This window comes from Kryptolebias marmoratus, linkage group LG1 (assembly GCF_001649575.2).
Source record: "Kryptolebias marmoratus isolate JLee-2015 linkage group LG1, ASM164957v2, whole genome shotgun sequence".
Taxonomy (NCBI): Eukaryota; Metazoa; Chordata; class Actinopteri; order Cyprinodontiformes; family Rivulidae; genus Kryptolebias; species Kryptolebias marmoratus.
In genome coordinates, this window is record NC_051430.1 from 22,322,178 (window position 1) to 22,335,601 (window position 13,424).

Sequence of the window (13,424 nt, forward strand, 5' to 3'; positions counted from 1 at the left end):
TTTTGTTCTGTGATTTTGTATTACAGAATTAGTTACTTACTGCGCCAGCTGATTTTCTCTACTTAATTCTTGATTTTAGGTTGCTACATTTTTAGCTGCATTCAGCAAAAATCCACAACTTTAAATGATACTTTCTGACACACAGTAACAATACTTTTTTTTTTTTTTAGTTTATTAATTTTTCACAAGCAAAGTTCAGTTTTTTGTCACTGAGTTTCCAGAAACAATCAGCTACGATTTCATAGTCTTCCCTCAAATAAAGGATTAAAATACAAAGAATTACAAAGTAAGTTGTTTTATTTTTAATTTTTTTATGGTTTCCCACACTATTGTAGCTGGACTGTTGCAGAGATTAGAATTTAGGTTTGGAGAGCAGAACTGAATTTATTCTTCGGGTCGTTTGTCCACAGAGTATTTACTTCGTACACAATGTTTGTATTGTCATGGGAAATATTGTTGGAGCCTTTATGCAGCATTAGTCTCTCCTACCGACAGGTTAATATATCCTGTTTTTCAATGCACACATAAACCTCAATATTTAATGCAAGTAATAAATCTATATTGACTTTGTTTTTCCACTGTGATAATAGTAATGGCAGATGAAGCAAAGCAGCTTCATGGCTGAAAATATTTCCCCAACTTGGCAAATTCTCAAGAGAAGCAGAATAACAATTGCTATTTGGTCTCTGCCAGAAGCCACACTCAAAACAGATTTTCTGGCCGACTCACTTGTCTGTTGCACATTTGTCACTGTTAGCAGAACATTCCCAGCTGCTCCTCTGTCTGCAGCCTTTAGTCCTTTGGGTATTGGCTGTTGGAGTGTTTATTACAGCATGTTTATTTTGATCTTCTCATTTTTTTTTTCACATATTCCCAACACACAGCAATAAAATATCAAACACTAAGAGTTGGATTCTGAAATTGGAGGTAATATTTAAAAAATGAACAGGACAGTAAACACTTTTTGCATTGATTTAACAATGTTATTAAAGCAGTTTGAACTTTTGTTTTCTGACACCTGCAAAGTTTTCTTGTTTACTTGTTCTGGGATCACAGTATGACTATGCCAGATGCTTGGCTGTCTCCTTGACGAAGGATATTCCTGACGCCTTATTGATTTTTATCCCCCTCATCACGCCTGGTTTTGAATCAATCCATGGGACGTTTTGTAAGATGCATTGATCTTGCTAGTCTTCACTTATCTTCATCAACAATCAATGAATATACAACAAGGGTCAATTCTCTGTTTTCTCATTTGGTGGCTTAGAGCTTTGTTAATAAAGTCTGCTCCGGCTAATCCTCTGCTAGTGCAATAATGTGGGTCTTGGACACCTTGCCGATGTGTTCAATCTTTGTGAAAGGTTCTTAAAGTAAGGTACCAGAGCTACAAAGTTATCAGTATTTTTTATGTTACAAAAGATCACATAAATAAAAAAGGGAGAAAAAACTAGAGGTCAATCAATTAGGGGTTTCCAATTACTGATGCCAGTCTTTAGAAATTTAGAACTGGTCATTCATAAATTGATTTGTTTTTGTTCATCTTAATAAAAATGTCATATAATATTCATCCACACTGCAGTCTACATTATTTTGTAAAAGGGAAAAACATCCTGTTGTTCAGCCCTAAATCAGATCCAAACATGTCTACATATGTATGTAGGTTTGCTATGAATGCAGTTTTAAGTGTAATGTTTCCCATATTTTCACTCAAATTAATTCCTATCTAATAAGTTCAGTGTATAATGATCTGAGAGATAAGAATTAAGGTCAGAACTGCATTCATTATTCATGTAAAAGATTTAACAAGTTGTTTGAAACACTCCTCAGAGATTTTGGCCCATATTGACATGATGGCATCATGCTGTTGCTGCTGATTTGTCAGCTGCATGTCCATGATGCGAGTCTCTCGTTCCACCACATCCCAAAGGTGATCGATTGGACTGAGATCTGGTGACCATGGAAGCCACTGGAGTTCAGTGAATTGAGACCCATCAGAGCAGGCAACATTTTTCCAATTTTGGTTAGTCTGTGTGAACTGTAGCTTCAGTTTCCCGTTTCTAGCTGACAGGAGTGGCACCTGGTATGGGTCTTCTGTTGCTGTAGCCCATCTGCTACAAGGTTGGACATGTAGTGTGTTCAGAGATGGTATTCTGCAAACCTTTGTTTGTAACAAATGGTTATTTGAGCTGTTTTTGCTTTTCTGTCATCTCAAACATATCTGCCTATTCTCCTCTGACCTCTGTCATTACCAAGACTTTTTTGTTGTCTGGTACCAACAACCATGCCACATCCAAAGTCAATTAAATCCCCTTTTCTACCCTAGTCTGATGCCTAGTTTGAACTTCAGCAAGTCGCCTTCATCACATCTACATGACTAAACACACTGAGATGCTTCCATGTTCCATTGGCTGATTAGCTATTCGTGTTAACAAGCAATTGAATAAGTGTACCTGAAAAAGTGGCCGATGAGTGTACATTTGGGTTAAGTTTTTGCTTTTAGTTGTTTCTTCTCTGCAGAAGCTACACGTTGGTGTACATGCAATAAATCATGACTGAGAATACAAGAAACACAGCAAGTCATCTTAAAGTGCACAAACCTGAATGCACATTTTCATTCAAAGGTAACATGACTAATGCTTGTACAAAGACATACCTGTACATGCCCTTAGTATCACTTACATTTACTGTCTTAGAATAGCAAGGAAAAAGTTTTGTGTCACCTTCACAGACGGTGAGACACAGATATATAGTGTTTTATCATTTTACTGTCAGCACAGAGGACAGAAAAAACACTTTGGCATTTTGACATTGTTTTTTGTGCCTTGACCTTTTCGTGTTTGAGAAATCAGTCGCTCTACATTATTCTATACATGTTTTTCTGGGTGACCATTACATGCTGTAAAATTAGTCTGGCTCTTTGTTCTCCTCGTTATTCCATTGATGCTACAATTTAACATAATGATTTAATTTTGTTCTTATTGTATTTGTATTTCTTTGCTTTAAATCACAAACATACAGTTAAATAATCAAGTCTGATGTGTTTACATTGGGAAAATGTTAAAAGTGAATAGAAAATTAACCGTCACATTGACCTTTGAAAATTCATTTAACTACCCAGCTTATAGTTTGTGAGAGTTATTGAATAAATCAATCTGGCTTCTTGACAAAGTCAGACTTTTTGAATCAGACTTTTTCACCAAATACATTACTCTTATATATGTTTAGTCCAATAATAATCGTTCTCTATGTTCATGAGCTGGACAAAAAAAAAAGATTACATAAATGCTCCGTACTTCACAATAGATTTTCTAAAATTGTGTGGAAAATCCACAAAGTCGAAGTAAAGATCATTTTGTTCATGGCTTCTGTAAAATTGTGAGTCTGCTTTCTGTAGCTCATATTTTGTCCATGGATTGCTCATGTGTTTTCCAGAATGATGAGCAGGGATTCTGACATCTTTGTGAAGTTATATAGGAGGACAGGTTTCGTGTGGATGAGTCACGTCTGACCTATGACTGACGGACACAAACTCCTGTCAGCCCTCACCTCCATTTTGCCTTTCACTGCTTTGCTTCCATTTTGCCAGAGTGCACTAAAATAAACAGTACCAGCTGCAGTCTCTTCACCTGAAGCAGATATTTCATATTTGACAAGTCATGCACACATGCACTATACTCATTTTTGTAGAGCTTGCTACAGTAATCTTTTAGCCATTTGAGATGAGAAAGTACACTGGCTGAATAAGAATTTGTGGCAAAGCTGCAAGGCTGTGAAGGTACTACTAGTGTTAGCATCATTTTGTAAGCATTTTGTCTTTTTTTTCTCCCCAATGAAATCTATGGCAGCCACTAAAACCAGAAAAAAATTGAACTACAATACCCTGTAATGTAAATGCTTCTGCCACATTTTATCCTAATGTTTTCTAGATTTATCACTGTTAGGCTTTAGACCACACGTTCAAAAGTTATGACAGCCTTAATTTGCTAAACCTTCTCTGTCACAGCCAGTCAAAACTGGTGAGAAAGCTGCCAAGAAGCAGGGCAGGTGATGTAATTTACCTGCAAATTTACAAAGAAAATTAAGTGAAATCCTTATTTATTGGGTGGGGGTGGGGGTATTTTATCTAATACCTGTTCTTTTTTTTTATTAAAAAAAGATAAAATACTCCTAATTTGTACCAAAAAGCCAATTGACCCCTGAAAGGTGTTGCTATGGCGAACTTGTTTTACCTTCAGATCTTACATAATAATTTTAGGTTGGACTGATTTTGATGGCATAAAAAAAATTTCAACAGGTGGTTTGAAGTGTTTGCCAACACAAATAATTTCTTAGTTTTTCAGGTTGTAGTTTTTCTATTTGGCTAGCGATGTTAGTTTACATATTCCTCATTATTAAAATATTTGTAGTAAAAGCAAATAATTGCAAAAACAGACTAAATACCCGAGGCTTGAAACAAAAACAAACAAAAAACTGAGGGATTTCTATATTGAACGTGGAAATGTGACAGCACTTTGTTTTAAGTAAATTTAATATATTATCCATCAACTCCTTTTAATTTTAGGCTGTATGTAATCTAATAATGTGGTATCGCAACCTGAACCTACACTCTAGTTTGAACTACTCTATTTGTCTGCCTTAAAGGTTAGGGTGCCACCTTAAAAAATGGATTGAGATGTCCATCTTTGTCTGAAAACTTATTTCATGTTATCACATCTCCATATGGTTGGAGATTTGATATCAATAAATCTTCTTTAATCCGTGCCGTCTTCTCCGACATACACTCAGTCATAAATACACCATAATCTCCCATCTTCAGGAGCTCAGTCATGCTGTTGTTTAGCATCTTCTGGCTTGTTGCGTAGAGTTTGGGATGTTGACTCCCTGTGGATATTTGACAAGAGGCCAACAAGAGTGTTATCTCCTTTCCTTTATAATCTCATTTCTCAGTTCATTCATCCCTCCATCCCATCATTTCTGTCAAGGTGGTCTCTTGACACAATTTCTTCTTTGGATTCTAAAAGGCCAGATGCTCAGGGACACTTGCTCAAAACAACTGTTGCAAAAAACCATCACTATCCGACACACAGTCCAAGGAAATTTAATTCATAACACACACTACTAGGCCCAGGTGGGCCTCTAAACCTTTGGTTTTCGAAGACTATTTCTTTTGCTTAGTTTTTGCTTGGTGCCTTCACTGTCCCTCAGGCTTGTTGTGTTTTGCTCTCATGCATTAATTTAAATACATAAAAAACAAGTTTTCAAAGGCTGCCTTCATCCTGCTGTCTTTTAACTGAATGCATCCTCTCAGATGTTTTTTAAGACGGCATTACCTGTAAAACACACTCTACCATGGCCTTCAATTTTCTTTATAATAGTGTCATCTTTACTGTTTTTTTTGTGGTAGTGATGCACTTATTAACACAGCGGTGTTTATATTCAGAGAAGGCTCTGCATTAGCTCTATCAAGTGAGTCTAATATGTTTAGCAAAGAAAATTTGCCCTTTCTTTGAGAGTGCATTTAGAGTATATTGTTTCCACCAAACTGACAAAAAAAAAAGTGAGAAAAAGCTATTTTTAACTGAAGTGAGGATATAGATTTTTGTTAATCAAATCATTTTTTTTTCTTCAGGTACAAGTTGATACGAAGACGAGTCATCTGGTTAATAGGGCAATGGATCTCTGTCAAGTTTAAATCTGACCTTCGACCTTTACTGTATGAGGTGATCCTGAGCCTCATGCAGGATCCCGACCTGGTGGTAAGTCAGCCACACACAGTCAGGCTTGCTGTGCTGAAAATATTGTATTTGTAACATCTAAGATACCAAGAAAGTGTTAGTTAGCCACACAAATGTTTCTCTGTGCTGCCCTGCCTCTTTCCATCTTCCTGAATTGTTTGTTGACTTTTGGTTTATTGTGAACATTGTTCCTAAGCGTATGTCACTGTGAAGACAGATTAATGATATTTGGAAATATTTAGCTGCTACACTGCAGCAATTTGATGGCTCTGTTGTACAGCATTCATCAGTTATCAGTGACAGGAAGTTTGAGACATGACCTCATATTACCTATGGAAAAAACAAACTACTTTTAGTGCTGCTGGCTCAGTGATGAGAAACTGGAAAAGCACGTGGACAAACAGCAAATGCATTTCTCTCCAACTTTTCAGAATAAGGGTGTTGGTCTGTTTATCAACAACAAAATACACAAACATATAGCTGTTGTTTTAATGGATTATTCAAGTTTAGAGCTTTTTACCAAAGCCTGAACTTTTTTCAGCCCTTGTTAGCAGATACAAATTGTTGTGGGCTTCACAGTATTTTGACTGGGTCAGACAACAATGCCTAAAACTGTCCTAATTTTAAAAAGTCTGTTCTCTTCCTCCAATTATTGTTGCACCCTTAGGCAAAGAGGAGGGTCAACATTGTTCTCCGCTCATGTTGCCAACTTTTTAGAAACAAAGCTAAATTAGAACTGTGACAGAATTGTCATCTTGTTTCTCAACTTACCATTTGAAACTATTTAAAAGTTTTCTAATTGTTACGAAAGAAAATATTTTCAATATAAAGCAAAACCTTCTGTTTACCTATCAGCTGTGCCTTATCTGATTTATTTTTTTAGGCAAAGTGGCTGTGATTTCAAACCCAATCTCAACTGAAATTACATTTTGCCATTATTAAATTTCATGAGCAGAGCTCTTGATTGATGGGTTTTGGTTTTAAAATGAGTTTATATGAAAGAAAGTGGAAAATTTAATTTGATAGTTCAATTCAAATAAATCTTAAAATATCAACCTCTTTGAACTCTTCTGTTCAAACTGTTTTCCTCATTATGTCTTCTTTCATAATTTGTCTTAAAGTGTTTTCAGATGTGTGTTTATTTGCATTTCATGTGCCAAGTACATACATTATAATGTGATTATATTGTAAATTCTCTGCCAAGGCAGGAATTGTGGTGAGGGGTGCACGTTGACAGTGGTTTGTGTGCATGAAACTAAGATGACGCACAAACTGCCAGGCAGAATTTCACGAAACTGTGAAGAGGTGGAACATGATCATTCATTAAATTTTTATGTGTATTTGAGGTCAAAGTACAGTACATGTTGACAACAACATGTTTGTATGTCGGCGAGATGACAGCAAAATTACCTGTCAAAATTTCATGAATGCTGGCGAATAGGTAGGCAAGAGACAAATCCAACAAATGTTAGTGTGTGTATGAATCTCTTTAGGAACTGTGAAACAGGGGGATTGGAGGATCGTCTCTCTGAGAACCATTCAGATTGCCCTGCAGCTCAGATTATAACATAATTAGGATAGTAACACTCACAAAGCTTTGCCCATGCTAACACTAAACTCTGATTATATAAGTGTAAAAGAACAACGTATTATAAAGTATTTTTGCAGCTCTGACACTAATTTCATGACTTTAGTAGTTACACAAATGAGATACAGCCTGTTTTGTATGGTTTAATATGAGTCTGTAGTCTTTTGACAGAGCACTTTGATGCCCTCTTGTTGTGCAGTGGGGTCACACATTAAAGCACAGAGGTGGAATGGGAAACTCTCCTGCTAATATGCCTCTCAGACAGCAGTGGAGAAAGGCATAGAGGCAAACGGAAATGGATACCTGAAGTGGAAGATGGCAAAAGCTGCACACCCCTCTTGTTAGTGACACTTTGTCACTCAAATGATTTTACAACACCAGCTTGCTGGGCTTAAACACACCAATGTGTCATTTAGCTGCCTCTGTTTGACTTGATTGATCAAAAGGGGAAGAATTCATAAAACACCCAAGTTTTATGTTCACAGTCAATAGTTTTTTGCATTGGACTTGATGTCATTTCGTGTTACAGTAACCAGTTATATAAAATTTAATGCCAGGCATCTAAAAATGACCACTGAATTTATAGCTCTCTCAGTTTATTTTTATTTTCCCATTAACGATTGGGCATATTGAAATTTGACCAGTCATATTCAATCACTAGTTGGTCCATTTACCACCATTTTAATCCTCCAGTAAAACTAAATAGTTATGGAGATTCCTCATGCTATAAATTGGAAATTACTCCTAGATTCACGAGGGGAATTATGGCTTTTAGAGTTTCAGTGGTCTATCTTTACACAAGCGTACTTTTACATCACAGACCAGCTCACCAATCATGTTGTGTTCCTTGATCGATCCTACTTGGTCCAGTTTGATACTCTTTGACATAATGAATTATTGATCATGAACTTTTAATGATGCTAAGGTGGAAAACTACACTTCATCATTCAGTCTAGTTAATTATCAAGATATATGTATGTTTACAGTGGTCAATGTTGCTTGAAAGGAAAGGAAAGTAAATCTCAGAAGTTTTATGTGCGATACTAAATTGTTGAAAGTTAGTAAAGTCATCCAGGTTTAACCCTATAAGATTTTACCTTTGTCCTTGTTTTACTTTTCCATGTTACAATTTTGAAAGAAACTTGAAGAATTTAGAAAATGGATTGTTTGTAGATATAAATGTGTTCTGGCTTTAGCTGCATTAAAATGGGATTAAATTGTATTTATACCAATTTCAGCCATTGTGGCTGTTGGCTTCATGCTATCTGTATGTGGATGTATTTCTTTTTTAATTTAATGTTTTCTTACCGCATTATAAAAATGTACCTGGGAAATACTTCTTGTCACAAGTGTTTGCCAGTAGTCATCCACAAAATTGGCTTCAACTCAGTATTTTCCTCATTAATTTACATGTTTGTTAATTAGCGTTACCTGCTAAAGACCCATTTATTCATTTATTCAATTGCTTGATTTCTGTCTATAACTGGTTTGTTGTCCAAAATGGTAACGTATGTGCAGTAGTTGTGCCTTTGAGAGATGTGTATAGCTACAAGAAGTACGAAATACAAAATTCTTTGATAATTTAACACACCCCAGAAGACAGAGACTGTGTGAGCACTGTTTATTTCCATTAATCAGTTACATTGATGAGCCGAATCATTAGTCACAGATGCTTGTTGCTTTCATTGTGCCCGTTTTCTGCTCCTCGTTTCTCTCAGTGAATTATCCTCTTACAGCTGCAAACGTATTTCATGTTTACTGATAAAGTCTGAGTAAAGGCTAAAACTCCATCTATTTTCAGGCCACTTGAATTTCTAAAATTATTAAGCCAGCTTTGATGACATCAGGTTGTGTTTTAATAGTTTATCCCATTTTTGCTGAATTTATTCTACTTGACTTCAGAAAGACCGAGGGATTTCAGATGTGAATAATCTTTATTTCAGTGGTTTTTGGTTATTTTTTGTTGTTGTTTTTTTTTTTTTTTGGTAGATGTACCATTCTGATAGACACTTGTATGAAACTGCTGAACACAACTGAGACTGAATAAAATGAAAACTACACAGAAAGGACAGAACTTAACAAATATGAAAAAGTAAAATGTAATGCACTTTTGTTTCTATTTATCCTACATATGATGGCTGCTTCTTCACAGTACCTCATTATTCAAATACTACTTTTAGTATTTTTTTAATAAGCCATCTTTAGTCAGAGTGGTCAAAGACACACTGAGATTAATAATATATGACAGTTTTTTCTTTTATGATTAATTATTTTAGTCAGATATTTGCATCAATTTTTATTGAAGTTGCTTTTGTTGTAACCGTGTCAAGTTTTTAATTATTTACTTGTAATTTGAATGGAATAATTGCTGTAATTTATGTTCCAATTTAAGATTGAATTAAGACGCCACAGGTGGAGTTCTTACTGTTCATATTCAAAGTTTCTTTTGTCCTACTTTTTCCAGTTTTTTATAATACTCATTGTTATGTTTTAAGAAACTTTAATGGCATATATTTTATTTTCCCCTAACATGTGTTTTAATTTGCTTTTTAATACTGTAATTAGGGCTGTGTAAGCACTGTTTGTCCGAGGTTAATATTCCAACGGCAATAGAATACCTTAAATGAGACTCCCAAACTGTTATCTTAAAAAAAGATTTATAACAACCTTTTTAAATAACTAAATTTCTATTTTAAATTAATGCTGTAGTCAAGACTACCTAAATTGGTCAAGACCAAGGCATACTGTGTTAAAACAAAGTCAGGGGTTCAATAGTTCAGGGTTTTAAAACAAGCTAAGAACCACACTAAAGTGGAAACCATTGGGTCATCTTTATTTACTCTAAAATATTAGTACACATATAGAGGTGAAGAAAATGGAGGAAATAAATGGATTTAAACACATCATGGGTGCTCACATTAATGAGACCGTTTTTGTTTTTTTCCCACCCGGAGTGGAGCCTTGGACTATTCTGTATTTTATCAGAAAATATTAAAGTAGTACTATTAGACAAAGTCCATGTCTTGGAGGACCATCGCAGGTGCCATCTGCAGAGGGATTAGTTATTGCATGTGCCTCAGCCCAGAGAAGAAGGCTATCACTTTCATTGGGACTGAGGAAGAGACAAGACCAACTGCTCTGGCCTGCTGCCAATAACACAAAGAGCGAGGATATGTGGCTGATGAAAGAATAGAAACAAATGATGATCCCTGGAGAAATCACCAATGATTTGTCCAGAGGCATAAAGCTGACGAAAATGGAAAAAAACCCCAACGTTCTTTACAATAAGTGTTACTTCAGTCACAACAGAGCTTGAATATAAAGACTCAGATACGGTTTGCACTGTGCTTTAATATGTGAAATGACACACAGGGCCAAAAGAACCCCTTAGAGTAAACCTAAAGGTGGAAGGCTCGTCTTGCATCAAAACAAAATCTTGGAACGTGTTGACTGTTGCTGATTAAAACGGGCGACATGTTGCTCTGGTTGCTGAATGACCGTATGAATAATTTACAACAGATGGCTTCTAGTTTTGATCCATGACATTTGTCCTTTATCTCGCTGGTTACACATTAATTACATTAGGAGTAAAATGACAATGCAGAGCTTGCGTAGTTTTTTTTTATTTTTTATAAACTGTATGTGATAACATTTATTTCCATCACTGCTTGCACACACACAAATCATTCTCACCAGTGCACCGATGAGATTCATGAATTTTGTGCTTGAAAGAATCAGCAGTAATTGAGTTCTCAGCTCCTCACCTTTTTCTGAACTCATTTACCTTCTTTAATCTCTTCTTCCAACCATCTGATTGCTGTCCCTGGTGAAAATATCCACCCTCATTGCTTTGACACGGCTAGATTATACTGTTGTTGTATAAATGTCATGCTGTAGCTTTCTTTTAAACAATGTGTTTAGCTTTGCATGGCTTTAGCAATTCTTATAGCTGGTTGTTTTGGTTTTTGTGAGACTGTAATTTAGCCTATTAGTGTATCTCTCTTTTAAAACTTGACCGTTTTTTTAAGACACTACAATTAATTGTTTTAATGTCTGTTTTTTCCCATGTTTTTTTTAATGTATTTATTTATTCCCCAAAGGCTGAGATACAAAGTAAAAAAAAAAAATGACATTGACAATTCTTTCGAGTTTTTTGGAAAACTTTCAAGTTTTTAGAAGGCTGTTTTCAAACAGCTCAGGTTTTAGAACCTATTTTAAAAGGATCCTTAGGTCTTAACAAGTTTGGTGAACTTGAGTTTTGCTCCTTGTTATTGTATTGGGAACATACCAGCAGTTTTCTGTTTCATATTTATTGGTCCTGAAATTATAATATTTAGCCTTTTTATTTTCAGTCCCCAAAAACTCACAATACAAGCTTTGCTGAGTTATTTTTTTCTGCAGCTTTCTGATAAAAAAAAAAGAATTTAATTTTGTGTTTTATAAAGAAATATTTGTTTTCTCTCCTCCTTCACAGGTGCGAATTGAAACAGCTACCACGCTCAAACTGAATATCCTTCCAATTCTGAAACTGCTTTAAATCAGTCAGAACTTTTATATCAGTTCATTAATTTTTTTAGTTTGGTTAAAACTTAACTCATAATCACCTGTTGATGACTTTGAGTTCCGGACAGAACAATTTCTTCCAGTGAGTATATTTTTCTTTCTTTTTTCTTTTTTAATCAAATATTTAAAATAACCAATTTTCTATTTCACATCTAATGTTTTTGCCGTCTCTGTTTTAGTACCTGGAGTCCATCTTTGGACTTCTGTTTCAGCTGTTGCAGCAGGTGACAGAATGTGACACCAAAATGCAGGTTCTTCATGTCATTTCCTGCGTCATAGAGAGAGTAAACATCCAGGTGAGTTATCAAACTAAGCTGTTTAGATCATGGCTCACGCAGCACATTTTTCCTAGATTCAGTTATAGCATGGAAAAAAGAGGGAAGAGAAACTCCTGGTTAATGGAGCCCTTAAGATGGGGATAAATTATTCTGCTTTTGGATAGATTAAAAAAAGAAGATTTTGGAGGTTTTGACTTTTAAAAAGAGCATGCCAGAATTAAAAAAAAGCTACACAGCTACAAAACATTTGTCACTTTGTGCTGTCCCAGACCACAAACATAAAACAACAAAATGACCACACTGATAACGAGACGTAAGTAATTTTTCATTGGGATTTACGATGCAACTTAGTCCAATTCATCCTAAATCTCAAGGCCTCAGGCAGCGCTAGTTCTGTCTGCCCTCATTTACCATTAGGGCACCATTTTCTCTCTGCAGTGCTTTTGTCACTATAAAGATTCTGTTTTTTTCTGATCATTCATTAAGTCACTTTAATCCATTTAAATGTCAATCTAAAAACAATGACCTTCTCTCGAGCCCCCCCCCCNCTTTTTATTTCATATCTATTTTAAGTACCTTTGCTTTAGAAATTCCTCAACTTAGATCTGCTACAGAACTTGCTTTCATGCAAGTGAAATGTCAGTTTGGTTAAGTCTTTACCAGTCACTCGCCCCTGACTAAACTTCTAGAGACAGTAGAGGTCCCATTAATATTCTAGTTCCTCTCACAAGGGATTTTAAACCCACAAAGAGTGGCAGCAGTTGGAAAAAAAAATAGCCAATGAAACCATGACTGCAGCTCGAGTTGAAATGAACACGATGACAGATATGAGATTTAGCTCCTTTTCTGCTGTCAATCTCATAAATGTCACCCTAGGCTGGTTAGTGGGTCTGTTTTTCTCACTTTTTATCTCCCTCCTCAGGGCTGCATGTCGTGTTTCTGTTTTTACTGTTCCCCAGCTCGTAACCCACCCCGTTTGAAGGTGTAATTGAGCAAAGGAAAGCAAAAAAATCCCACTGTGAGCATGGCCACACAGCCACTAAAGGAAAACAAAAGGCTAGCTCAAGTAAGCATGGCAAAAAAAGGAAGAACATGTATTGAAATCATTAATTTGGTGCTATAATCAAATGTTGTAAAGTTTGATTTAATCAGAGCAGATACACCTACCTTTGCCTTAATATTTTAAATAGTAATTAACATGAAAATGAGTACATCATAAAATACTAATGCTGGAGACTGTCTTTGTGGTATATAATAATT

The 13,424-nt window shown here is 35.6% G+C and overlaps 1 protein-coding gene across 2 annotated transcripts in view; it reads left to right on the forward strand.

Annotated features, from left to right (window-relative positions):
* The window catches only part of ipo11 (importin 11), a 100,171-nt gene that overhangs the window by 36,773 nt on the left and 49,974 nt on the right, over nt 1–13,424 (forward strand). For both annotated transcript variants that reach the window (XM_017431267.3, XM_025009375.2), the window contains 4 exons: nt 5,630–5,756; nt 11,798–11,831; nt 11,928–11,968; nt 12,066–12,182. In XM_017431267.3, the coding sequence (XP_017286756.1) occupies nt 5,630–5,756; nt 11,798–11,831; nt 11,928–11,968; nt 12,066–12,182 (319 nt within the window). The remainder of the gene's footprint in view (nt 1–5,629; nt 5,757–11,797; nt 11,832–11,927; nt 11,969–12,065; nt 12,183–13,424) is intronic.